Source organism: Athalia rosae, chromosome 2 (assembly GCF_917208135.1).
Source record: "Athalia rosae chromosome 2, iyAthRosa1.1, whole genome shotgun sequence".
Taxonomy (NCBI): Eukaryota; Metazoa; Arthropoda; class Insecta; order Hymenoptera; family Athaliidae; genus Athalia; species Athalia rosae.
In genome coordinates this window covers 3,692,290-3,720,141 of record NC_064027.1, presented here as the reverse complement: position 1 = coordinate 3,720,141, position 27,852 = coordinate 3,692,290, and the positions used below count along the sequence as shown (strand labels likewise).

At 43.9% G+C, this 27,852-nt stretch overlaps 1 protein-coding gene across 1 annotated transcript in view; it reads right to left on the bottom strand.

Moving 5' to 3' along the window:
* Window positions 1–27,852, bottom strand: part of LOC105694026 (cadherin-87A) — a 151,991-nt gene that overhangs the window by 66,699 nt on the left and 57,440 nt on the right. Inside the window, exon 2 of the mRNA XM_012414332.3 lies at window positions 23,920–23,969. Within this exon, the coding sequence (XP_012269755.2) occupies window positions 23,920–23,969 (50 nt within the window). The remainder of the gene's footprint in view (window positions 1–23,919; window positions 23,970–27,852) is intronic.

The window sequence follows — 27,852 nt, the reverse complement described above, 5'->3', positions numbered from 1 at the left end:
CCCCGTGCAATGGTCGGGCAGCGTGTAATGGATAATGTAATATTAATGTATTGTATGAATATTTGATCCGGGGAAAACAGATGGTATGGGTACAATTGCTACCGACCGCAGCTGCACCAGCGAAGGATAATTGTTGTATCATTATTGCAGATCGCGCCGCCGGCGAATATTTACTCATGGTTCTTGTATCATCACGGTAACATCCGAACGTACCCACCGATATTGTGATTTGCTAGGTATACACGTACATATGGCCGTACACTATACCGGAAACGTTGCGGATATTATTTCGGTTTGGGAAACATTTGCGAATCCGACAATTGCATGGGCGGTAAATGAATATCCTAAATTACGGAACGCCAGTGAAAACAGAAGAAAGAAACGGAATAACCTTCGTACACCGATAACCGTTTTCTACGAACTACGTTATACGCGCGTAACGATCGTCGTAAAATTTTCAGTTCGGTAAATGTCCAGGTTTAGTACAGTTCGCGATACAGATATTCCCGTTTTCACTCTCGGATCATCGGGAAACTAGTTATACACGGCGTCAAGAGACCGGATCTCACGGAGGGAATATATGCATTATGTAAAATTATGTTTGCATACGGTGCACTCCCGCTTTGGCTCAACGGCACGGCCCAGACTAGTCTAGCAGGGTGAGCGGGTGAAGATCAATTTCGGTACTCGAAGCCATCGATCTTCCCTCGGGGGCCGCAGGTCGTGTAACTTGCCATTCTCTCTCTCTCTCCATCTCTCTCTATGTACCAACCGAACACCGTTCCCGTCTATGGAACCTGGACACTATCTGTCTGGTACAAGCCACCCTCCAGGTTTCTCCGGTTATCCGTATTATCCGAAATACTCGAGGAGACAGATTCGGTAACGGTATAGGGCGTCCTGTACCTGCACCTCCCACGTATTCCAGCTACAGACCATAGCACCGACGTACGACACGTTATACTAACGCGTTGCGTTACCCCTAATTGCAACAGATACTTCAACCCCTACCGACCGGTTATTGTTGCTGCATCGAATTAACGCCAACTTGACAAATTCGGAGCGGCTCGGTCGCGACGAGAGACTCAGCTGCTGGCCGCGATTCCCTAAAAGTGACCGATTTCCGCACGGCCAGTCCTCTCTCTTCTCAAGAAAGGAGATATTTTTCGGCGACGCCCTATACGAAATCACATCGGTAAAAATCATAACTTTACGCTCGAATCCCTGCGCGTGAAAAAATTCTGTAACACAGGTGAATTACGTATGCTATTAGGAATTGGACCGATTCGAAACGACGCACGGCGCCAGGGTCACACGAGATGAGAAGGGCGAAACGAAACCCCGCGCGATTATCATTCGTCCTCCGCACCCCAATCGGACTTTACTTCGCACGAGTATCGCGCTTGAATTATTAACGATCGGGACGGTCGTGGATATTCACGTGACGTTACACGCGAGCGTGTAACGCGATTACCCGGGCCCTCGGTTCGCCCTGAATTTTCACGTGGAATCCAGAAAGTTTCGAGACGCGGAGCGAAGCGATAAAAAACAAGACGGGGCACCGCGGTGGCTCTCCTTCAAAACATATAATGTATATCGAGCGAATATTCGCCAGGTTATCGAAATTCGGGGGATTCCTTTCGGTGGACATTAACAACTCGCTACGATTCGACGCAGCTTAGTTCGGTTTCTCGGTTTCTTCCATTTTACGCGGCCTGTTTCTCATCTCTCTTACCATTTTGTGGGTATTGTGCTGTCGTGGAAGAAAAACTACAGAGAGAACATAGCCCGACTTGGTTTTATATCTTCCGGCACCATCAGCGTCATTTGTTAGCAGCGTCGGGTTGTCTTCGCGGTGACGGTGTAACGTGCACTACCGCCTTACGTGTTTCCCTTTACTTGCTCTTGCTTGCCCTGTTGTTTTTTCTTTTTCTTTTTTTTTTATTTAGCTCGCCAGAAATTTATACGTCAGAAGCCATTCTTCCGTTTGCTTTTTATCCTTTGATACTTTATTCTCCGCGTACTATTTCTTTTATTTATACTCATCGCGGAAGAGCGATTAAGAGAGTCCGAGTTCCCGAAGACGAGAACTGAACCCACGAACGATCCCTTAATCTCTTCGTTCGATCCTCTTCATATCCTGCAAAGATAGGAAAAATGCGGCATCGATCGTCGATGCGAGAGGAGCCGCCTTTTTTCCGTCGAGCAATAATCGGGGTGAACAACGTTCGTTATTTTTTACGTTGGAAAATCACACCACCGTGAAATCAACTACATTTCTACCGAGTCGACGTTTTTTGCCCGACTCCTGAATACGGTGAATCAAACTTGTTGCTCGATGAAAATGATCCCTATCGAGTGTGATTACGTATGTACACAGGCTGCAATAAGAGCAGAAATTGCGGTAGTAAAACGGTCGTTACAAACACAAAGGCATTTGTTTTGCCATAGATATGCACGGTATGCACATTACGTAGGCACACACGGTACGATTCGTGTCGGAAGCTGCGGCACACGTGGAGTTCCACGATACGTGTACAAAAGTTTGCCGGTTAATTTTCGTATAGCGCAGTTTCCGCACGCGTCGTGAAAATAAAGCTATACGGGATGTAACGAGGTGCGGGTTGAACGAAACGCTAGGGCGAAGTAGGTCTGGATAGAGTGGCGTATCAATTAGGATACCAACTGTGTAATTGTATAACTCTTCGTTGTCGCGAAATTAACGGTAGAAAATTTTCAACGCTTCGCGCGAATTCGAACTGGAAATATCGCCGATGAACGTTCCTTCACCTCTCAGAGGTATTAGCTGCACGGGGTACGATAGGCTAAATGACCTGTCATTTGTAGGAACGGGGTGTTTAGTCGTACGTGTAACGTCTGTACAACAACAGGCTGCTATTGCTCGTAGATTTTCGCAAACAAGAAACGAGGAAATAGCAAAGTTTCAACACCTTGCGGTATCTGAGAATGCAGGGTCGTGTAGTCGGTGTTCTATAGTCGGCGATGCGTGGTATTTAATAACACGTTGTGAAGAGGCATACCTAACTACCGGGCGAACGCCGCGTTCGTGATTCTTACTTCGGATATATGCCGAGAGTGGGCCGAAAATAATGATCTACCGTCAGCGTCGTAGAAAAGCACGACTAAAGAAAATACCATTTTTCATTATTCGAATCAACAAAAAAAAAAAACCATGATTTTAGGGATCGGTAAACGGGATTTTTTTCTATTTTCTGTGTAAGACTTTCTAGAAAACTTCTTTCTTTTTTTCGTAAGAAATCGTTGATCTGGATACCCCCGAGGTGATTTTATCTGTTTCAAGTACGACCACAAGATGAGGATTTTTGTAATTCTACACAAAAACGTAGTCGAAATGTGTGTGAAACGTAGACGATTTAGCGTGAAGTATATAGTCTGGTTTCTCACGGGCGACGGAATCCGCCGCTGTCATCGGAAAAGCAGAAGGCGTGTTCAGAATTAAGAAGCATCGCGCGTACTATACACATATGGAGAGGTAAAGTATCCGATGGAACCGAAAACTTTTAGGCAGAGAAATTTTTTACTCTCAATTCAGTGAAATTCGATAGCGAGCTGGTCTACGACGCGTTAAAACGTTCTCAGAATTTTTCTTCAAGTCCAAGGGCACTTTATTTTGGTATATCGTTCCAAGATCGTTTTTTCTCTTTTTTTTTTTTCTTTTTTATTCGCAATACGAAAGACAGCCGAAGAACTAATTAAGATTACGGAGAATTCGATACGTTATTTTCTTCGGAACGACGAGCTGAGGTTTCGTCCATTCTAGAAATCAGATCGATCGCTGGACGAACTTGCTGACCGTCAATCTACACCGATCAAAGTAATCGAAGCATTTTCCTGATAATCGAAGTCATCGAAAAGGATGAAAGGGAAGACCTCGCGTATTTGGCGTAACACCGACGTGAGTGAGGCGAAATTGATACCGATCATCTCGTCATCTCGTCATCTTATTTTACACGATGGTTGCGCGACGTTAGCTCGTACAATCCTGTAAAGCTGACGTCGCTGCGACTGGCGAATAAGAAAAATATTCCCGCTTCCGAAATGGTAACCCGTGACCGAGTGTTGGGTGTACGAGGCTGCTCCAAATTTGCCCGTTTCTATAGCGACGTCTCCGTCCCTCACGTCCCGCGATACGTGGAAACGTTCAACAAGCAGAACAAGCTAACGTATAACGACTGGATCGTGTCCACGAAATATCCCATGGCAGGTTCTCCTAATAACGTAAAATCCGAAAAGCATTACAAAGGGTCTCTCTTTATACATACGTTACGTACGAATACGTCACAGCTGCTGCGAAAACACAAATGGACGAAAGGGGAGCGGCGAAACGGACCTGTAATAATCGGAGTCGAAAGAGGTGGGGTAAAAGCGGAGATAATTTTTCAGACGATTCTCTGGCGATCGATGCCGCGGCTGATGAGAAAACTATTTCGTTCCTATAGATCTTGCGAAAAAGCTGGGACTAATGAACTCGGAATGAAATATTTATACGATGAAAACTTTCCGGAAGTTTATTTCAGGGGTCTGCCCCGTAGCCCGTAGAGAGTTTACCGGTGTTTAATTCTCACGCTCGAATTACTAGAATTCTTATTAGCGACGCTCGCCATTTGCAGTGGAAAGCTTTCAACGAGTTGGCGATCTATTGTCAAAATATTAAGTAAATTAACGACGAATTGCGGCAACGTACGAATAATTAACCGTAACTACCGACGCTATTTCCCCTGTATATTTGACGTGCAGGAATCGATATGAACCAGGAGATTTTTTAAAAAGTATAGATTATCGAGGAAATGGATGGGAGAAAAAAAAAATACCCGAAAAGCGAACATCGATGCGTTTGAAACGAGAAGAGTCCAAATCTTCGTCGAAGCAGCCGGAAAAAGAAGAGGGAAACTGTATAAGCGTTTTCAATTTGTTGCTACCCTAACAGGCTGAGCCGTATATTCGGTATAAGTCCTTTTGAAACAATTAGAACTTGTGTGTCACCTCAAGGATCCCATTCAGAGTCATACTATTACGGAACAAAAGACCCCCCCCCCCCCCCCCCCCCACACCACGTTCGCCTGGATCCAAATGGGTTCGAGAACCAGCGAGGTGGTTAAAATCATGGCCAAATGGCCGGTTAGCGCTCAAATGCGACTTAAATCCCCGTTTACCCTGCAGGAGTGGGTATTAGATTTAGCCGAAGTACCTACGAATGAAAAATTCTTCGCGTGGAAATGAGGAGAGAAAAAAAATAAAAGAATTCGCTAAACTCCGAACCGTTGACGGATTTATCGGTACACCGTGAAATACATGGGTAGTCGTTGAGTGAGTATCGAAAAATGAAATGATGTATATAGATTTGAGGCGAACCGATGAAACGATTCGATACTGTTTTGCCTTTCCAATTGGGACTTTATTGAAAATTTTCAAACACTTTCCAAAAGAACTCGATGTCACTCAACCCCTGCGTCTGAATTTTGCGCGTTCGCACGAGGTAGTAGATGGGAGGTATAACAAATATAGGATATAGTATATAGACAGAAACTGTAAAACACAATTGAAATCTCTGGGATTGTCTGGCGGTCGGAATTGACGTGGCAAATAGAGCTTGGTGGCTCTTTTCCAATACCCATCGAGTGTAATTTAACTGCGAAGTAACTATTTTCTGGTTAAATACTTTTTGGCCTTTTGCGGGAGCGCCCGACGCCAATAAGCCGCGGACGTCGCGGTTGTTCAGACGGTTGCATCCGGAGCCGGGCGCTGTTTTCGCTTGCAAAATCAATTCGCGTTCGTTTCGTTTGTACGCGGTGCAGTTTGTGCGTTCGCTTCGTAATAAAAACTAAGAATTCCGCGGTCGCGAATTTTCCGTATCGGTATCTCCTTACACCGCTACGGAAGCATCGAAAAGAAAAACGGGGCGTCGATACTCTAGAAAAATTCACCCGATGCACACGAAGCGGTCGTGTACCGAAAAAAGATCAGGAGCAATCACGCGAATCCATGACCTGTATAATTCCGTCCACCGATTGTCTCGAGGCTAAATGCCAATATAAATTGTGGCAACAACGGCGGAAATGTACCCTGCAGATGCAAAAGCAAAACAGTTCGACGTAATTGTCAGGTTGAATCAGGATAGAAATTTAACCCCCTCAGAATTCCAATTATACAAGTTCAGCGTTCCCTCGTCCGTTGAACGGGGAGGACAATGGCGATGGTACACAGCAGCAGTCGTATAACATCCGGTCGGAGCAAAATGCGTACGGATGATCGATGACGTTGATGACGTTTGTACGCGGCGACGTTGACGGAGCCCCGATCGGACGTACGTGTGATTATTTTTAACGAGGATATATCGCCGGAGGTACGAAAAACTTACGGTACTATCGATCCACCCGGTGTATCTAAAAATCGTTCGAAAGTCTTCCAACGTGAGCGAAAAAAGCACTTTTATCCGGTGAACGTTCTTCTCACTTTTTCCCCTACACGGTCTCCGTTTCGATTCAAATTTATATCGCGTTATCGTCGAAATCGTGAAACCTGACTACGGAAAATCAGCTGGTTACACGATATCTGGACTTTGTCTGATCAGCTTTGCCGCATTTCACGGTAAACCATTGTCGGATTTCCGATGGTACACGCAATTCTCAAATTTCAAATATTGTAAAACATTTTTCGCTTCTAGTCGATTTTGTACGTTTTATTGTTCACGTTATTCACCGTTACGAAAGCTTACGCGGTTGATGTAAAAGTCCTTTGATTAAATTTTCAACGTATAGCCTATCGTAAAATCGGAATAATACCTGAGTGTAATACCCGTTAATTCTTCGCCGGTATTGCGGCACGCTCGATTTTTTTGAAAATATAATTGCTCTGTAGTTCGAACATGTTCTAATTGCCGCAACAATTTCGATCGATCCGTCGTCATCGAGGGCTCTAAAGCGCGTACGTCACGCACCAACTATGCGGCGCGGTGCGCGCGTATATAGCGACATCGGGAGAAACTTGGCCTTCTAATCAATTTTGGTATTAAGTTGTCACTAAACCCGAAAACTCTCCGGCGAATCGACTCGTCCCGAGGGACGCGTCCCCAATTTCTATAGCGGACGGGAACGACCGCGCTACGATGTTGTAAATATATAACAGAAGTGGCGCGCTTTTATATACGCGACGAAATATATGAAATAATATGAACGCTGATATGTAAATTCCTCGCTGTACGATATCACTTGAATCTCCATTAAACTCTGTTATCTATGGGTCGCGCGACTATAATTTTTAATATAAAATTCATCTCCGCAACTCGACTTTCAGTTGAGTTTCGAGGGGGTGATAGATTTTCCATTCAATGTTCGACGAGTGGCGATCGTAAAATAAAAATGTACCGAATTTATGGATCGGACGATCGGATGTTTTGGATGAATTGTTCAATGGAATCGAGGAATAATTCAATGATATTCGCTAACGGCAACGAGGGGGTGTAAAAGTAGTATAGGTACGTATGAGTTTGAAAATCCAATGGGTATAAAAATGGGCGTTTCTCAACCTGCGAATAGAGTCTTACAGTTGCAAGGGTATTGGGATAATCCCCCCGGCGGGGCGCGGTAAAATTTATCGTCATCCTGGGGTTTTAATAATTAAGAGTTTCTTCCGTAATTGAAAACACTCACGTATATATACATATACCTTGATCCGGATGGGTGAATATATGGCACACGTATTTACACCCTTGTACAGGTATGTGTGTATAACGTATATATGTATCGAGTGTACGCTGCACCCACCCACCTACCGGATTAAAAGAAAAATGTTGGGGCGTCGCGAGATTCGTAGCCGATTTACGAGGAACGGATATTTAGTATAGTGTTGCAGATGGAGAAACGAAGCAGTAGGTGGTGCCGTTGGATGGCCGGATTTTCTTGTAAGTTGGTCGAGATTAAATTTAGCGAGTTCGATTGATCGCCGGTCGAGTGAGATACGAAATACTATAAATTAAAAGAAAAAAAAAAACTAAAAAAAAAAAAAAAAAAACACAGATCCTGTAACTATTCCAGGCGAGGTTACTTCGTCGCTTCGAAATACCGAATGACGTGAGTTACGAGTGTTAATCTGGCTCCCAAATCAGATTGCTCGGCGTCGCGACGCGTAGATACGTATAGCGGTTGACGCGAAGGTCTCGCGTTCGCTAAGATCATGAACCAAATAGCCGCGATATATTTCGTTGAAGGGGAGATAAATGAAAATCGGAGCAGCCGGAAAATGGTGGTAATGATTTGGTGAAAAAGAAAAATCATCGCGAATCGCAGGAAAATAAGAGCAAAGGAAGATCGGTTAATCCCGGGATATCGGCAAACGGGAATTCGGGCGAATCAATTATTTATCATTTCAACGAATGCTTTACAGTCCGCACGTGAAACTCGACGGGCACTTAACCACGTGGTGTACGAAGCGTCCGGTTCGGGTAAGCTCAGCCCGAAATCCACGGAAATGCAAGGGCGACGGTGAAAGCTCTGTTCGGAGTGGATAGATACTCCGGCACCGGTCGGTAGGTATATAATTCTGCTTGGTACACACACACGTATCTAACAGATTCCGTCGATCCTCGTAGGGGCCACTCGATTCTGGACATTCGGGGAATCGATACCTCCTATATATATATACCAAATTCGATTTACCTGCGCTAATTGTCTACTCGATAAATCAAGGTGGTTGCAGCAGGGTAAGATAATTCGTCCCTCGCGTTTCCTAGACGATCCCACTTGCGGAGTATATACATACATGCTATCTACGCGACATAGCTTACTTACATATACTGTACATATGTGCACACCCACATTAGCAAATAGAAAGGAATTGTAATTGGAAAGGATTCATATATATATATATATATACAGCGATCGCGATCGAGCCAATTGGGAAGGTTATGAGGCATCCACGGCAAGCGATCGCTCTCATTACCTACATGATCCTCTTCGGAATACCGCGCTTCCCAAACTCTCTTCTCCATTCGTCTAGGAATTCGACCGGTGGGTCAAATTTTCAAACTTTTATATTCCACCTACATACGTACACGTCGCGCACTCGTTCCAACTCATTGTGTTCGACGCATCCGAAAATTTCAACTAACGAAGTTCGAACAAACAATCTCACGGAAATATGTATTCGACGTAACACACAAGTCGATAAATCGGATCACGGATCGAGCGTAAACGAAGTCAAAATACATGGAAATCATATTGAGCCAGTTTGACTGGAAACTTCATATGTGATTGCCAATTTTACATTTTTTTTTCTTCTTTCAATTTCGTTCAGTTTTTTTATTCACGGATGCTTCTATGGTCTTTGTCTCTCGATATAATTTTCATAATTCTCTCTGTACCCGGTAGACATCTATTGTACCATTTTTTGTCAGATATATTCAAACCTGCCAGAGGAGCTTTATCAGCTGTCGATGTGCCCCGCGGTCATGGTTACACGCAAGTTCGCAACCCTCCCGAACAGAAGGGTGATTTAGCCCCGTACAACGCGTTGTAGAAAGGGAAATTGTGAAATGATGCGTGGTAGGTATAGGTAGAGCACGGTAACGACGAGGTGTTGCCATAGGCGTGATTGAAACGGAGGGCCTGCAACGAGACAGCGCGACACAACTGAGATTGCTCGACAACGTACGCAGAGTACTGTCAACGAGCGACGGTTACGAATCAATCAAAAGTACGAACCAGTGTATCGACTTCCGCGAGTTCAGAACGTTTCGTTATTTCTTTCCTCCTGGCTCCCTTTCTTCCGCATTTTAAACCGTCCGGGATTGATGTACTCCCGGCGATTCGCGGATTCGAACGATATTCTCGTTGAACTCGCGAGCGGAAATATCGAGAATTTCGTCGATACGCCGTCGTCTACGCGTACGCGAAACAATGGAGCTGCTTCGAGACTTCGCTTCCACTTATATCAGGTGAAAGGACATCCGCGCAGAGCCGGGCGCAAATTACTTGGGGGTTTCCGTCGGCTTGTGATAATTGAATTTCCCTACCGCCCAACGAAATTCCGAATGCATTCAATTGAAATATTGACGATTACGAGGTGCTAAATCGTCGAGTTATCGGACACGATGTTCAAAATCCCTTCAGAAATTCGGGATACACGGACCGTAGGACGGGCATACGCTCCGTTCCCTTCTTCGGTATAATTAATGACGCCAATCAACCGGCAACCCCATATCAGATATCACCGATAGCCTCGAACGGTTCACGAGGTACGACGTTGGGAAAAATGAAAAAGATGAACTTTTTTTTTTTTTATCCTCAAAACGCTCACCCCTGAAATCCCTACGCGCGGGAGAATAACCCGAAAATTAACGTGTACACCCGAATGAAATAATCAAGGGTTTGTAGCCGATGAATTTTAATTCGAAACTTTACACTCGCACGTATAGGTATACGCGGCATAGAGTCGGCTTGCGAAATTCTCAACCTGATTTCGGCCCGTCGAGAATTTGAAGATCATTGTTGCCGCGATGTAGTCGCGAAGCGGCCCTAATGAGAATATTTTTATGGGAAAATATTTACGGAGAAAAATTCCTCAGTTGTTATACCGGGAGAGGTTCGAAATTCAGGTGAACTGCGGAGCCCCGTAGGGTTTCCATGCAGCTACAGTATTTATCAACGAAAGTCAGTCGTCGCGACTGATTTGAGAAAGTTTTCAGTAACTCCCATGGCCCCTTTGAAGCTCTGCATAATTGACTACTCATTGGACGGTAACCAGAAGTTTGTTTTAAGGTTTCGCGAACCTCTCTAACCTGCGTACACTTTGCGACATCAACTTTTCACGCCAATCGGTACTTTTTCACGCGGTGCTCTTCTTTAGGTACTTTGACCCGAGTCACGAATCCGTCAATGCCGCGGCTGCAATTAAATATGCGCCTAGTAGTGAAACCAATCGGACCGATTCCACTCAACTCTCTACGATCGCCCAAAAGTTTACGCCATTCCCTGTTCCAAAACCGTCGATCTACTTTCCCGCCTTCAGAATTTCTCCCCCGCGGTGAATTTGTTATACCTCGCAGCTAGGCTAGGCGACGCGAGGCGACGCTCGGCTTCAAATCCTCGTGAGCTGTCCCCTAATTTTGGGATCATAGGTAACACACTTGACATTGGCGAACCGCACACGCTTAGGGGTACGGCACAGTTCGGTGCACAGGGTGCCGAGAATTCAACCGAACTAACTACATTTGCTCGGGTCTACTCCGCACAACCATCTAACAATAAGCTCCCCTGCACATTGCCTCGCCAAACGGATTCCAACAAATACGTACAACAATGGCCGTGTTTACCCCGAAAGCTAATTCGGCCGAACATTTGATGTTCATTAAGCCGACCCTTTCAGCCCGACATTTTTACTCCAACATCGAAACTTATCGGGGGTTTTTTTGTTTTTTTGGTTCTTTATTCTCAACACCCGTTACGAATTTTAAAGCCCCGGAATCCTCAAGAGTCATCCGTACCGACGAAACCAGGAGATTCTTAAGACCGATTGAAAATTGAATGAAAGAAAAAAGCGGGCCGCTGAAAGCTGCGAGTTGGACATGTTCGTGAATTCGGAGTTAAATCTGCAGATACTTTTTAAGGGTGTGAAGAAAAAATCAAAAAAAAAACCGTAAAATCGTGAATTTTGTTCCAAAGTTTGAAGAAATAGACGTGAGCGTTCGCCGGTATAAGCTTCGGATTTGGAAATAGGTAAAGCTACGGCGCATAGATAATATGTACGTAATACGGGTGATTTGCGCCTTATTGCTGTACGGAGAAGGAAATATCGAGAACGTTGCTGGAGTTGAAACAACTTTGTTCATAATTTATGCACGACATGTTTCCGAGTCCACTTCGCTCACATTTACCGTACCTCCTCCTAGAGCATGTATATAATACGTACACCCACCTATACGTGTACACAGTTTAGTGAATATCGCATGCTAAATTTCTGAAACAATAGCGATAAAGCGTTCCGTTCTCCGAAAGTTTCCAACATATTTCCCCATCGTCATGACTAACACGGATTATGCCAATTGTTATGTACGTATTTCACTGCACATCACATAACGATTCGCATTAGTTCAGACGTATTTTCGAAAATCCATAGACAAAGCGGAGAGCCCTGCTGCAGGTGGTACCCATTTATGAATATAGCGCACACACACACACACACACACGTGTATGCATCCACCTAATGTAGAGATATATATGGTATACATTACATCGGCCATTCGGTGGCGCGCCGCGCTGGGTTGCTCTCGGTGCAGGACTAACGAACCAAACGGAATAGGATCAACCTGTACAGTATACAGTATATATATCCTTCTACCATATACCGATAGCGACGTGGAAATGGAACAGACTATACTGGAAATTCGAATTTGTTACAGGTCTAGCAGGCACCGGAAATCGGCCAACACCGGAAATTGGTGGCGCCATGCCAGCCGAGAGTCAAGAGAAACGGTTGGGATGGATGCTGGATCGACAGCGAGAGATCGTGGTCTGCAGGGCGGATGCGAAACGGATGACGACGGGGCTATAGAATCTGCGACGTGTATTATACGCTTCGATTTTTCGATTTTTCTTTCTTTCTTTTTTTTTTTTTTTATTTTTCATCACCCTTTCCCCTCCTTTTCTCTTCGATGATGCGAGCAAGGTTCAATTTAACGCCCGAAATGATAAATCATTCGAAAAATTATGGCGAACTACCATGGGATGTATTTTTTTTTTTTTTTTTACAAAAGAGCAAAAAAATTTAAGTAAATGAACGAATAACGCGGTATCGGCGATTTATGGGAGACCGAGTGGAGTAGGCGCGCGTGTAGGCGAATATATCTCAATCTCGCAGGCGCAGCAGGACCTGAGAAAATCTTTCGGTAGCTGCGGTGAGCCTGAAAATAAAAGTGAACGATCTCCCAAAACTACTATACAGCAACAAAACTACCTAATAAAACTGAATTGCTTTTAGAGGTAGGCGCGTATACACAAGTCGCTACCGTGGTACAGGTCCGTATACTGAACTTTTATAGTCGGAATGAAGAAAGAGGCGAAAAGGCGTAACATATAATATTGCGTAGAAAACGGAATTGCCGTAGCATACAGTAGGTACAGTGGAAATAAGTTTCCGAATAGTTTCATCATCTCGAGCTGATTTAAAAATTGAACGAACGAGAACGCGGAACCTTGAGATCGATCGAAAATTCGTCCAAAGAAATATCCAAGTAATATGCAGCGCGCGAACGATATCTATATGTAGCGTGCAGTTATATTTTCCGGACACGTTACACGGTCGAGATTCTTGGCTGTGGAGTGCTCGGACCGAGAGAGTCACGAGATACGTGTAGTCGTTCGGTAATTCAGTTGGTAGTCGTTGATGGCTAGCTTTGAGTACTCAACTTTCAAAGAGCTTTGACGAGAGAGGAGAGAGGAGAGCGAGCGAGCGAGCAAAAGACTCCGTAGTCTCGCGCCAAGTACATAAAAACGGGGCGGGGGAGGACACCGAGCTCTTTTGCCACCGCGGAAGCTCGAAAAAGCGGAACCGGGACGACGAGCGCGGACCGTTGAAATTTTACTCTTTCATTGACATTTTTGGAAATTTATGAATTCACCTTGGTACTCATATCGTAGGGTATTTTTCCGCACTGCCTTTGCGCCGCCACGCGAATTTACCTCGGTACGTGTATACGTATATGTACGTAATAACTGCGGGGTAATAAAGTTTTATCTGATGCGGAGAGCTCTACTCGCAGGACATCGCGAGACTTGTATATATCTGCGGACTCGATATTAACGCAAACGAGCAGGGCGAATCGCTCGAATTCGAAAACCGAACTAAACGACAATTAACCGGTTCGCATATTTCACCGCGTCTGCAGGGAATGTCGTTGAAGCAAAAAGGTCGACGTGCAAAAATTTACCGCCCATTAAGTTGGCGCGAAAAATTTTTGCACCAAAATTGCATCCGTAAGCTGTGCGAGCGTATAAATCATTCGAAGAAATATACATAATAGCTAGCTAGCCGCCGCGGCAATTTATATCAAGGAATATCTGTGAGGGAGGAAAGAAAATCGCGAATTAAGAAATGCTTTCGGCATCGCGAATAGCTGAGGGCCTTACAAAAACCGCTCTATTTGTCATAACTCCGAGGCGCAAACCTTTGGAAAGCATTGGAAAAGATTTCAATGGGATTCAATTCCAATTCGCGAGCAGGTCGGCAAATTATAAAGCCCAAGTTGGAATATGTCCCGATCGATTGTGAAAGCAATCTGTAAAGCTTCGACTTCGGTATATTGCCAAGTAAAGAACACGAAAATTCACTTTAGCGGTCTTACGTCGCGTGGTGTACCATTTTTACCCCCCCCCCCCAGCTGTATTTCCTTGCGCATCAACTTTTTTCTTACGATGCGAGGTACGTATAAATTTTCATATACGATACTTTCTATGAAAAAAAAAAAAAAAAAAAAAAAAAAAAAAAAAAAAATTCGTTGCCAAACTCGAGTCGTTCGAAACAACCGATCCGACTAGCGAAACCGAACTCGATGAAATTATCCGGGTCGACTTCGGGGAATGAAACCCGTGAAATTAACGAAAATAGAAGAGAAGAGGAGCGGCACTTATTATCGGCACCCCGCGACGCCGGAATAAATAAATTTTACAAGTCCCGGAAAAGGTTCTACCACTTTGCTATTCTCGTTTAGCGCGCTCAAGGTCCTTTGATCTTATACGCTTCTGCTGTAACGAGTTCAAGCTATACCGAATAAGAGTTAAATTCTGCAGTAGCCATAGCGGGGGGATGGATTCTACCCCGGGGCAAACTATTTGCTCTCCGCTATCATCAAAGTAGGTACTCGTATAAAGTTAAACTCTCCCAGCAGCTCATCCGACGAAGTGGACGGACTCCCGCAGAAGACGATCACGATGTCATTTCGATACCCCCGTAGGTGCGCGCGTTCCGGGCTACCCGACGCACTCTCCCGCCTTGTATTCTCGATCCCGATATCTCTCCGCTGCCGAAAATCGTCCGGCCTCGGACAGTTTTCGCTCGCAAATTTTTTTACCCCTCGTCTCTCCCCCGCGTTTCGCCCGGGCATTCGTAGTATCCGTACACGAGTAAATAGAGTTCTTGCAAAACGATTTTAACGTCCCTTTTTCTTCTTCGGAGCAATTTCAGTTCATTCGACCTTTTTCAATTTACGTACGGAGGCATGGAGCAATTTTCCAGCATATTGATATCCACAATCTGACGGGAATTACGGATACATATTCCTGTTTCTACGTACCCTGCGAACCCGACCCTTTTTTTCTTTGAGTAACGTATCCCCGGTACGTTACGTACATAAATAACGTAGGTAAGAATTGCGCAAACGCAGCGCATATAATAAATACATACGGAGTGACCCGGAAGAAATACCAGCCAATTTTCAAACGTGAATACAAATGCGAAACAGGATAACGAATCCTGTCAAACCTTTTCTCCTTGAAAATCAGACAAACTAAGTTTGACGGAATTTATGCAAATTTTCAACGTTTTATTCACGTTTTAAAATTAGCCTTTTTCCGAGCCGCTCCCCTAAGTATGGCGAAGTAGGTATACAAGGTACGCGAGGTGTGCGTAAACCTATTCGCCGAGCATACATTCCTCATAATATACCCGAAGGTCGCTCTGCCCGATAAAATATTCCAAGGAACGCCGACACAAACTGCAGGTTTTGAGATTCGTTCGCGGCACATTTTCCTCTATACTACGGGTTCCGTGGCGGTCTACGTAACCGCGGAGGTGGTGCGGTAAGGTAGGTGCAGGTTTCATTTTTGGGGGGTGAAAAATATTTTACATTTATTCTCGTCAGCGAGCGCGCTGTACATCATACACAAGCGCGAGCGTACGCCCCGTGTACACCGGAGTCGTAGCGTAATGAAGAACGAAGCCGGTTTTTTCGTCTTCGTCGTTTTTTCTCTTTAACGTTTGTTTTTTTTTTTTTTTTCGTTTTTTTTTTTTTTTCGTTTCAATGATGCGACGTCACTCGGGTGACCGACGACGCCGAGTAATTAGAAGATATTAATTAGTTGATCCAGTTACCGAGGCTGACGTTGGATTGATCGGAGAGACGCGTCGTCCTGGAAAAGACTCTTAATCTTTTCAACCCGGTCGTCCGTCAGACAGCGCTCTTGTTGTTACCTCCGCATGATTTCGCCGATTCCTTATAAGCGAAACGACGGGAACAAAGCCGGAAAGCGGATTTGATAAATCAGCGTGTCCGTCTCGGGGAAAAAGTAAGGGAGGTTCCGCGAGCTCCCGCGTCATCAGCCCTTGCGTCCTTCCCGGTAAAAACAATCTTCCCTTCGTCAGACGTCAGTTGCGTGAAAAAGGCGATTCTTTACTACGCGGCTTTGCAGGGAACGGAAAAAAAAAAAAAAAACGGAACAATACGAATCCGAGATCGGCAGAAATGGTACGAAATGAGCTCCGGATCATGCGCGTGTGACGCGAGTCCTTTAATTTTCTCGAATTTTTAGGTGGAAAATTCATTTCAACAGATTCGTTGATCTCGATGTCGACCGTCGGTCGTTCGAACCCCGGGTGGATTCGAGTTTCCAATTTTCTTTCGACCGGGAAGAGATCGCAAATTTTCGGCCGATTCGGCGGATTCTGAATCGGAAACCATTTCGGATTCGACGAGTGACAATGCGAGCCTGTCGAGAAGTATTGACGGGAAAATTTTTCATCCGCTCGAACCGTCACGTCACCATCGGTACCGCCGCCGCGTGTCTCGCAAGAAAATCCGATTACCGGTATACAAGATTCGAAAATAGTGTACGGGTATAGAGAAAGAAACATGGACAATCCAATTTCTCGTTCGTCCATCACGCGTCTTCTGATTTGGTGAATGAGAGCGGCTTATCGAACGTCACTCACATCGTACGTACGTACAATATGTGATATCGCGTATATGTATAGGCCGTTCCTTGCCAACTCGACGAGCAATTTTGCTGACCATTTTTTCATTTTACTTTTTTCTCTTTCAGATATTGTCAAATATCGATCTGACTCGTAGATTTGCAGAGAAAAAAAAATTTTACCCAACTTTTCCTAGGTAGATGAAATATTCGATAAAAAAGAAAAAAAGAATAGAGCAAACAAATTGGTCGACAAAAATGACTAGGGTCAGCCGTTTCTCGAGTTGATACGGAACGCCCTGTACGTAGATCTGTATCGAGTGAAAAAAAAAAAAAAAAAAAAAAAGGAAGGAAAATTGCGGTCGCCTGTGTAGCGTCGAGAATTATATATGATTACTTCCCTGCTACCGGATTCGACGGGTTATATTTAACGAGGATGTCAGCTTCGCGTTTCGTTGCTTCGTTTTCTATTCCGTCTCTACAAATAACGCGTCCTTCTTTCTATTCGAAGGGTAACGCGGAGTGAAACAAGTCGGAAGTATCTCTGCGAAGGGAGCGATTGCCAATGATATCGACATACGACAGCCGTCAACGTGATGGTTTTTCGCTACAAATTTAATTCGGATCGTCCGTTTGTCGTCGAGGATTTTTTTTTTTTTGGTTTCAATTTGCATTCTATTTTCGAACCTCGCAACGAGATTGTGTCGCCCAATTGCACGGATACACTCTGAACTGAATTTTGCAATTTTTCGAAGGGTTGAAACCGAATACAAACCGTGCAATAGGATATAATTGTAACGCGGTATAAATTAGTCGGGCGCAGGTGTGAAAAATCGCGAAATCGTTGGTACCGTACAGAGTAAATCCGAAGACAAAAGCGAAGATTCGAAGTTGGGATAACCAGCGGCTGAACATTTCTCTCGATTTGCAGACTCCTCCGCACGTGAAAAGTTTCTTTTCTTCTTCAAAGTTCTGTTTTTTTTTTTTGTTTTCCGGCTCAAAGTCAAGTTTTCTAGATGTCCTGTATTACGTATACATATGCGCCGGCATGTACACGTGCACACGAACTGCTCATATATATATACAACGTACGCGGAGTCGCCAAACTTATTACGACCTCTCTTTTCGCGTTGAACCCAACTTCTGCATTGAGGTTGAGTGTGGTCTCTACTCTTATTTTCCTTTACTTCGTTTCTTCCGCAAACCACATAATCTTCCCTCTCGTAGACTCCAATGTGCTCTTGGCTTTTGCTTTTGCCATTATTGCCACCGCTGCTTCCGTTTCATCCTCTCTGTATACGGGTGAGACCCAAAAAAAAAAAAAAAGTCCGTACAGTACGTGTGATGCTTCGCAGGTAAATATTTGTTCGCGGTAGCGCAAAAGATTCGAAAATGTTTTCTACCCCGAAATATAGAGACGTCGAGCGCAGAGCCCGGGCCGGGCCGGGCCGGGGGTTGAACGTTGCAGTCTGGCGAGTCGCTCAAGTATCGCTCGCCTCAAGTGCTTTCGGTATATCCGCTACCTATACACGTACGCGTATCGAACAAAAGTGAAAAGTCACGCCTAGTAGGAAAACTTGTACGGTATGCCCGGCCCTCCTTTTCTCTTCTTCTTTTCATCCTTCTTCGTCCTAGCGAGAAAATCCCCGAGTTCCTCTCACAGCTGCGAAAGCTCGCGTGAGAATTCAACGCATGAATAGGTTGTCCCGCGGTACGGTGAAAGGAGATGTTCCCCGACTATACCTCAACGTAGGAAAAGTCCATGACGCGAGCGTAGGATACGAATGAGATGAAGTTTGAAGGAGGTAAGGAGAAGAGTCGAAACGAGGACAATAGGCGGCGAGTACGTGAGGGAGAGAATGATGCGCCAAAATGTGAGAAGGGTGGAAACTGCGAACGGTGTTCCAAAATGCTCTCGGACAAGGACCCGAAAAATAGAGGGGACTTTCTTCCACCCCCGTCCCCACCCCCCCCCCCCCCCCCCCCCCCCTCGTCATTCCCAGCTCCCGACTCCAATACCCCGAATTCCTCGCATTTTCTCAACCGCGAACCGACGGGGTCCAATAAAGACTTTTAGCCGATAATGAAAACCTTTCAATCTCTAAATGAAAAATACTTCTTCAAGAATCAAGAAGAGCGCGAATCTTCGCTGCGTTTGGGTACACGGATGGACTGGATGAAATAAAAATAACTGGCGCGATCAAAACTATACCCGCTGCAATAATGAGATGAGTGAAATTAAAGAATTACAATAACGTACGGTACGTTGCGCGCGGGGAAATTAAAATTCCGTAAGCATCAGGCAGGGTAAAAAAATTTCGAACACGAATAATTTTCCGCCGTATTCCACCTCGAGAAAATTGCATCGGGCAAAGTACTTTTTCGGTAACAATTTTTTCATTTCTAAGCTCGGTTATTTTCGAATCTTTGATATCGACATTTTTTTCCTTCGGTCTTCGATATCGGATGCGATATTCTACTTCGAGGGAACGTGACGGAACGGGCGGTTCTCCATGTCGAAGAAAACATGTAATCGTAGCTCGACGTATTTTTTCCCACTTCGCAATTATACCGACATCGGTTTTGCATCACGCACCGGTGATTAAATTCTATTCGAAAGAGGAAAATTTTCCAACGCAATTGGATAATGACTTGCTCATCTGTAATATTTCCCCTGCAAACTCCTAATTCCGCTATGGCTTAATACGGTTGATGTCACATGAAAGCTTCAACATCAAAGCATCGAGGTATACTTTTCGACGAGTTCTTCCTTCTCACTTAGTAGTAGTTTGACCGCTAAGTCTTCCGCCCGACGTCAAAGTGTAAAAGCAGCCAATGGTAATTCGGTCTTTGGGGTGACACGCGGAACCTACTTCAAGGCGCGCTCGAGATATACGGCTCCGGGGAGGGGGTCCGGGTCAAAGGTGATTGTGAGTGACTATAGCGTAACGTATACCGCCAGGTGAAATTTATTCCATCTACAAGTCAAACGCATCGTATCGCCCGTGAGAATAAAAAAAAATCGGATAAAGATGTACGCGGTGGTCCCCGAGAACGCAAAAAATGGACGCGCGGAGTAGGTAGGACACCGATCGTTAATCGGTGAAACCCCATCGATAACCAGGCTGGGTGCTTCCAATATGATCTAAATTGTTGATAACGTTCGTTCGAAGTTTCTGCTTTTAAATAAATATAATAATGTAGTGGAATTCCAGTTTCTGTGGTAAAAAAAAAAAAAAAAAATTGGCAGAATATAACTCTCTGTTCGCGCGTTGATCTTTTATTCCTATTTAAAAATTGGCCGTTTTTTAGGGGGCACTCTGTACAGCGGGGTACAACCTCGGGAAAAGTTTAAAGAATTTAAAGAGCAAGTCGTTACACAGTTTATAAAGTAGTAGGAAAGTATCTGAAATCTATATATAATACCTAATATAAAGGCAAAAGTTTTTTTTTTTTTTTGTTTTTTTTTTCCAAACTCCCGGTTCTTCCTTCGAAACTTTTCGCCGGGGAATATCTCATTTGTTTTTCTCTCTAATCTCAGTTTCACACCGGAATAAAAGATTTCGTTTTCGCGACCCCCCCTACAGATATGTTACACTTCTCGAATCAATGAGACAGTCGAGTTGCGCGTAATAAAAAAAAATAAGCAGACAGATGAGAGGAAAAAAGCGAAAATAATTCACACCCGCTTATTTCGTACAGTTACATCTACGTCTACCCGTTTGACAAATCACTCCCAAGAGTTTGGGAAACAGGGAGAAAAAATACCGAGGGACGGAGAGAAAATCCGCCTTCTGTCTTTTTTCATTTTTAAGATGACATCGAAATCAAATAATGAATTATCGAAACGCGAATACCTCACGGGGGTGAAAAAATTCTATTATAAGGGGTAGTATTCGGGGGATACTTTCAAATATTGCGTCGAGTCGGGCCGAAGATATTTTTTGGTCAACTTCTAAGAGTAAACGCAGATTTTCGAATTCGATTAGCAACAGGTGTTCACGCGAAGAATGATGACCGCGGTTACATACGGTCAGTATGACGTCGTCAGTGCCGTGAGTTTTTTCCATTTTGGTTATTCAATAATTCAAAAAAACATTTTTACGCAAACGTAATTGTCGATGTAATAAATATACGAGCGTGAATATCGGTCGAGTCCGTTTGAGGTACACACAGTTACGACACCGTCGAAAAATTTTTCCTTCAACCATTCCGTCAAGCTACAAATTATCGAAATTAACTTCTCGATCAGACGATATTTCCTTACGCGGTAGAAGAGCATGAAAAAAGATCGAATAGGAATAGTACGTCGAATCCCAATAATTCTCAGACGACGTTAAATATTGACGTTACATTTTCATTATCGGAAATATGTAGCTACCAGGTAATCCATTTTCCATTAGGGTACCTACGTACCTATATGCATGTACGACGACCGCATATACGTCAAATATATTTATATCAATAACGCGACGCAGTCATAGAATTCTTATGTATACACACACGTATATCGTACAAGTATATTTTCCGGCGACATAAGTCGTATGAGAAATAAAAAAAAAAAAAAAACGATGAGAAAAAAAAGTAATAATAAAAAAAAAAAAGAAAAGAAAAGATGATGAAAGCCCCGATAGCCGAAGATACGACCCACACACAATAAATTGCGGTGTAGAAATTCTCCGGGTATCAACGATTCCAACCACTATGGGGATATAACACTTCGGGGTCGGCTACACCTATATATATATATATGTATCAAGGTATCTGATATATGTGTATATATGAAGGGAGAAGAAATAAGGGAAAAGAAAAGAAATAAGACCGAGTCGAATCGTTATTTGAGATAGATCCGGTCAATTGAGAAAATGTGTTTACATTTGCATGAAAAAATGCATCGTACACATACGTAACGGAATAACGTTACCGAACCGAGGAGATATTTTTTGGGGATCAAAAACCACTCGCGCAGCCATACATTTCCGGAAAGTTGTACGTTACGTACGGGTGCGAGAGGAAAATGAGAAAATAAAATAAACGAATACCGTCAAAAGGGAAAGCTTTGCGGGCATTTTGCAAATGAACGAATATATGGTTCAAGGTGTCGGTGAAAATAAGAGACAGAAAAAAAAAAAAAAAACAACTAAAACGTCAAACGTCAAATCCACAGAATGACAAATTTTTTCGAAAACTTTGCGGCGAGAGAAAAATTCTTAAACAACAATAACGAAGGTAATTAGATCGCGTCGATTCTGGAAGCGGATCGATAAATACAAATAGAAGGTAATGAGTGCACCGGGTGTTCGGTGTAAAAGGAAACAAAAGTAAGTTGGAAGGCTCGCCATTTTTATTGGAAAATTAACATCTATTGTTCCGCACCGCAGGGTTGTAAAACAGTGAATTATCGACGCGACGTTTCTACGACGATGCCGCGCGACAAAAGCCGCCGATAAATATCTTACGATCGGCCGTCCGGAGACGTTGATTCGATAGTTTGACCGATAACTATTAATCGAGAAGAAAACAAAGGCGAAACTATAAAAATCCGATCGGAATTGATGGCGGGCGACGCGTATAGATATTGTATATGTGTAGGCGTGCGACGATTACGAGTCGGCGTTTCCGCGGGTTGTTGAGTTATGGATTATCCTGACCGTCTCGTACGTGACATCGGCGCGGTTCCGAGCTTTCCTCTCCTCCATATCTGTACGTACATGTAATTACACACGCTGCACACGGATAGCCGTCTAGAAAGGTTCGAGGTACGGACGCATTGTGGATTACGAAGATAAGATGATCGGTAGATAAATCTCGACGAGATACGGAAGAGGTCCGCGCGCACGTTATCCGTAAAAATTTTGCCGCTTATCCTCGTAGTAGTCGAGAGCAAAAAGCGACATCGCTAATACATACGTACGTATACATCGTACAAGTAGTTTGATGTCTGAAGTATGCCGTTACTCGGAAGGCCGAAAGGGCTGAGAATTGGGTTCGAGTAGAGAGAGGACCCGCGGTACGAGGGGTTCCGGGACTCCCCACGTGCCGAAATCACCTGAGCGCTTTCGCGCAACCAACGAGATGAGGGGATGGGGAATCGCCGGGTGTGAGACGCACGGAAATTCACAGCGTTTCGGTCTGCACGCTTCTGTCGAGGTGATGCAAATCGATACATTTCACGTACAGCCATTATCGTCATTATACGACGCGTATCGACGCCATCGTCGAGGAGATATGAACGAGATCAGGTGTCTAAATACGGTAAATTTCACTCGAATTTTAATAGACCGCAACAACCAGCCGACGGATAATTCGAGAGAGAGTCATCGAATTCGGCAGGGCATCCCGGAAATTAATCGAACAATTTTCGTCATACTGCTGTCATCGTAACGAGAATACACGCGTTGTTCGTTCGAATTCCGAAGGTTCCGAACTGTGACGATATTCTTTATTTTTCTATTCACAAAATCGTTGTCAGAGATACCGAGTCGACGGCTGCAGCGGGAGACATCGATCAAACCGAAACGAATTCATTTCGAGTCACGGTAAATTTAATCGACGATATAAAGTTAAAAATCACCGCACGCACACTACGAGCTCTTTCGCGTTGGTACGCGAACTTTCCTCCCCTCCTGTCAATCTCGACGTCCGCATTTTCTTCTCTTTATTTTTTTTCTCCTCTCTTCCTTTTTTATTCATCGAAACGCCGATGGCCGGACATATTTCCACGTTATGTTTTTCACGTCCGACGTAGAATCGTCGATTTATTCCGACGGATGAAAAGGTAACAAAAGTCGCGCACGTCGAAGTCTTGTACATTTATATTATAGGGTGGAAAAAAAAAAAAAAAATGACGCCGTGGCAATGATCGGTCTGAAAGGGGTAAATCCTTGCCGATGCGACGAGGTTATCCGAGAAAATTGTCACGACTGGGCGTAATTTACGTCCCGCGTAAATTTTATAGTCAATGGAAATTTCTACGTACCGGTAGAGACGGAGATCAGTAAGACGACGATGATGTTCGATGTCGTCAACCTGAAACAACGAAGAGAGATTTGAAATTATAAATGCGTCGATATGGAACTGCGTGCATATCGAGGAAGCAAAAATTCCGCATCTACTTTTCGCCGAATGAATCTGGGCGATATTAATCGATACGATGATACGGTACAGGTGCGCGCAATACAGATATGCAGGGTACGGGTGTTTGTACTGGAAAATTGAATATCGCAATTGCAGTAATTTGCCTTTTTATAGGTACAGCCGAAACGATAACATTATTCGTCATTTATCTATTTCGTCGAATGGATCGCGTTCGTATTGTGCACGCGAATGCAAATTGGTACACGTACGTACGTACGTACGTAATACGTATATCAAGCGGCATGGTACATTTGTATAGGTACTTACAATTCACATGATGTTATCGTTTGAGAAATTAGCATGTTTAATTATATGTATGCGAGAAAGAAAAAAAATAAAAAAAAATAATCATCGCATGTTATTCTAATAGCTCTCGTTTCGTTACGAGCTCCATTGATAATAAAAATCGTACCGCTGCAGTTGGATAAAATCAAATTTCAACCGTAATGCAAAAAAAAAAAAAAAAATAATGAAAAAAGAAGCGCACCACGATCCGCATGAAAAGTGTGCGCGCACGTATAGGTAGCAGATATTACCCGGTATAATATCAGTTTCACCCTGTGCTGTGCACCGCGGTAAAATACATGATATCATGAACATTCGCAATAATGGTATACTTATAATATAGAGTACGCCGGTAAAATTATTTTTTGCAAACTGCTTCAATAAAATGCACGATATGCGTATTTTTTTTTCTTCGTCATTTTAATCACGAAAATGGTAAAAACGACACTCGTTTTTTTTTTAATCTATTGAAAAGTGCGATTAGCGTTAAGCCTGGCTGGATATTTGCGAATGTAATTACCGATAGCTGTATTTATAGTATTTATATTTCGTATTATATGCCTATTACGCGACGACAGAATTATTCGTAATATAATGAATAATGATTATGATAATAACGATAATAATTATTATATCACCATTTCGTACCGATATCTTTAATTAAATTTTCATCTCTTGTAATTCCATTAAATTCGTTCATGCTTTTCTTATCCAAACGTTAAAGCGATTCGCCATATTTCATTCCAAGTTATTGTACAACATTCGGGTATAATTCTGATAATGTGTACAATACATAGAAATGTCTTTACTCGATTCGATTTCCATTACATTATTTCGAGTTCATCCGAACGAATCGTAATAATAATCAGCATCGCACGTTTCGATAAAATATACAATTCGTAATGATACGTGATGTCGGTAAATTGTTGAAAACTTTTAATTGGTTTAAGCCCGAGGATTATAATATATATTGAAAATAATTCACCGACTTCAGAGGTATCGCTATACGGCCGGTAGAAAATGCACTCCCTTCGATTCTTCAACCTTAAGCCCGCCGAGTATTCGATCGGATTTTTATTCATCTCTTTTTTCAGTTGGAAAACTACAGTACCGACTCGATGGGGTGGAGGTCGAGTCCGGCCCCGGTAAAACTGGACGTAATTCGGGGTCTAATGAGAACGCGAAACCTGTGGCGTCGAACTATTCGTTGATTAGAACCTTCGATTAGAACTGATTAATGTCTTCGGTCAACTGACGCGGTCGTTCCGCGAGCGGCCAATAGGTCGTTTCAACGGGATCGTAATTTATCGTAGGTACGTACGTACATGTACCGTGAATGCACAACGAGAACATAGACAAACTGTATCGACCGTTCGTATATCCCGCGCCTTGATCTCTACCCAGTTTGAAAGTTACGTCCGCCGTACCTCCAACTTTATCTAAACAAGTATAATCTTGAACTAAGAGGGAATCCTGCTTTATCGTTTCAAGTTGAATAAAATTTCAAAGTAAACGGGTCAGAGGTCAAGTACCCTCGTCGAGACGAGTCGAGTCGAGTCGAGCCACGCCGCGCGGAACAACCGAGTACTTTCGCGTTTAGCGATTCTACTCTCGCGGGTAATTCGCATACTTCATCACGTATTAAGCGAGGAATTGTTTCGTTCTTTTCATTTCGTTACGCTGGAAAATGAATTTTTCAATTTTTCATCTACGGCGCGATGATGAATTTCGTTGGGCGTGCGCTGATTTCGTGGCTAATTTTGCCTTGGCCTTGCGTTATTCGTTGTAGGATAAATAAAGGGATTGGTAACGATTTTGGTAGCTGTGTACGAGATAATGGTAACCTTATCCCGTATGAATTTTTTTCTGTCGCTCTCGAACTCGATGTGAAATCGAATCGCGAGAATACGGACGATGGAATAAATCGGATTCGCGGATGAATATTAAACCCCTCACCGCTGGATATCCGCCCTGACGTATTGGTTTTTCAAACGCATCGCGATATCGACTGACGATGAGCTCGTCCCCGCGACGAGCTGGCTTCGACGTCGTGACGTGTTACCGCGAGTAACGGGAGCTGCGAAAATACGTCGAACGTGCGATGGAAAATTAAGAAATCAGATGCGAAGAAAACCCGAGTTCGGAATGTTCGGTACGATGTTCAAAAGCCTTGCGTTGAAAATCCGATTGACGAATTCACCTGATTTCGGTTCAATAAATCTATCGGGGTTTTGTATTCCATGTGAACCGCACATGCATCAATTGGTAAGCGGAAGCGATATAATTGTCGCCGACGATTCGGGTCAACGTAATACGTCCCCGTTCGGGGGAAGGGTATTCAGCTATTGTTCGAACCGGGAAGACATGAACCGCCTCGACAGAAATTCGGTTAGAATGATTCGATACCGTCTGCAGACGTAACAAGTTGAATTCGAAGTGAAAAATATCGCACTCGGCTTATTTCGCGCACGTATTTCGCGCCGCTACCTAATTCAAATATACACCACCAACCCGCACAATGGAATCCTCGAACAAAAGTAACCAAATGCAGGTGTACACACACACACACACACACACACACCTACCTCAATCCGGTAGATTAGACGTAAATTATTCCCTAACCGACCAGGTATGACGTGGCCAGAGGCATCGCCGCCCCCGACAATGAGTCTGTTTGTATTTCGAACTGAATTATGAAGTTCGCCCCTCGTCCCAACGATCGGGCCATTTTCGTACTGGATATACACTCTACCCCTATCGGCCCTTGTATGATCGATGATGGGAAGGTTATTTTGCGAATAATGCGAAACTATTACGATAGGAGGTTGTTCGCGTTATCGAAGAAGGAGTTGCGATAATCCGTTTTCGGTAAAGACCGAAGATAACTCGCCTCCTGAAAAATACTATTCGCCTTCTAGCCTTCGGCGTTAATTCGCTGGGACAACACGACCGAGTCATATGGACGTTGTTGTACGGTCAATTATGCGGCGAAGAACGATGTTTCCGTCCGGAGAGGAAGTGTCTTAATACCGGCGCTCTACGGGCGTACTTTTCCTTCTCATCCTCCTGGACCGCGGTTCGCGAATTCAAGGGCCGTTTGAGGGTGTAATTAAAGCTCAGAGGGTTCATTGAGTTTTCAAATAAGCGCCGTTCGTCTCACGGAATAAACGATTCGGATTCGGCGGAGGCCTTTTAGAGATTGAAGGGGAGTATGAGGGCCACACGGAAGTAAGGGGGGGAAGAGGCGGAGGAGGAAAAGCTTGAAATGCCGACTCAGTCACCCCTTATCTCCTGGCACTAAATCTACAGTTGCTGGCCCACCAGGGCCGGCTTTAAACTGTAATTAATACGTCATGGCTATCAGCTCTTTGAGGGTAATTTAGGATTGAACGTAGACTGTAAAGCGCGCGCCCTGAAAGTTAATGGTCTGTTTTCGACCTCGGTGCGAAATTTCAAGGACCTCAAAATGACCAGAACGTCCTACACCCGG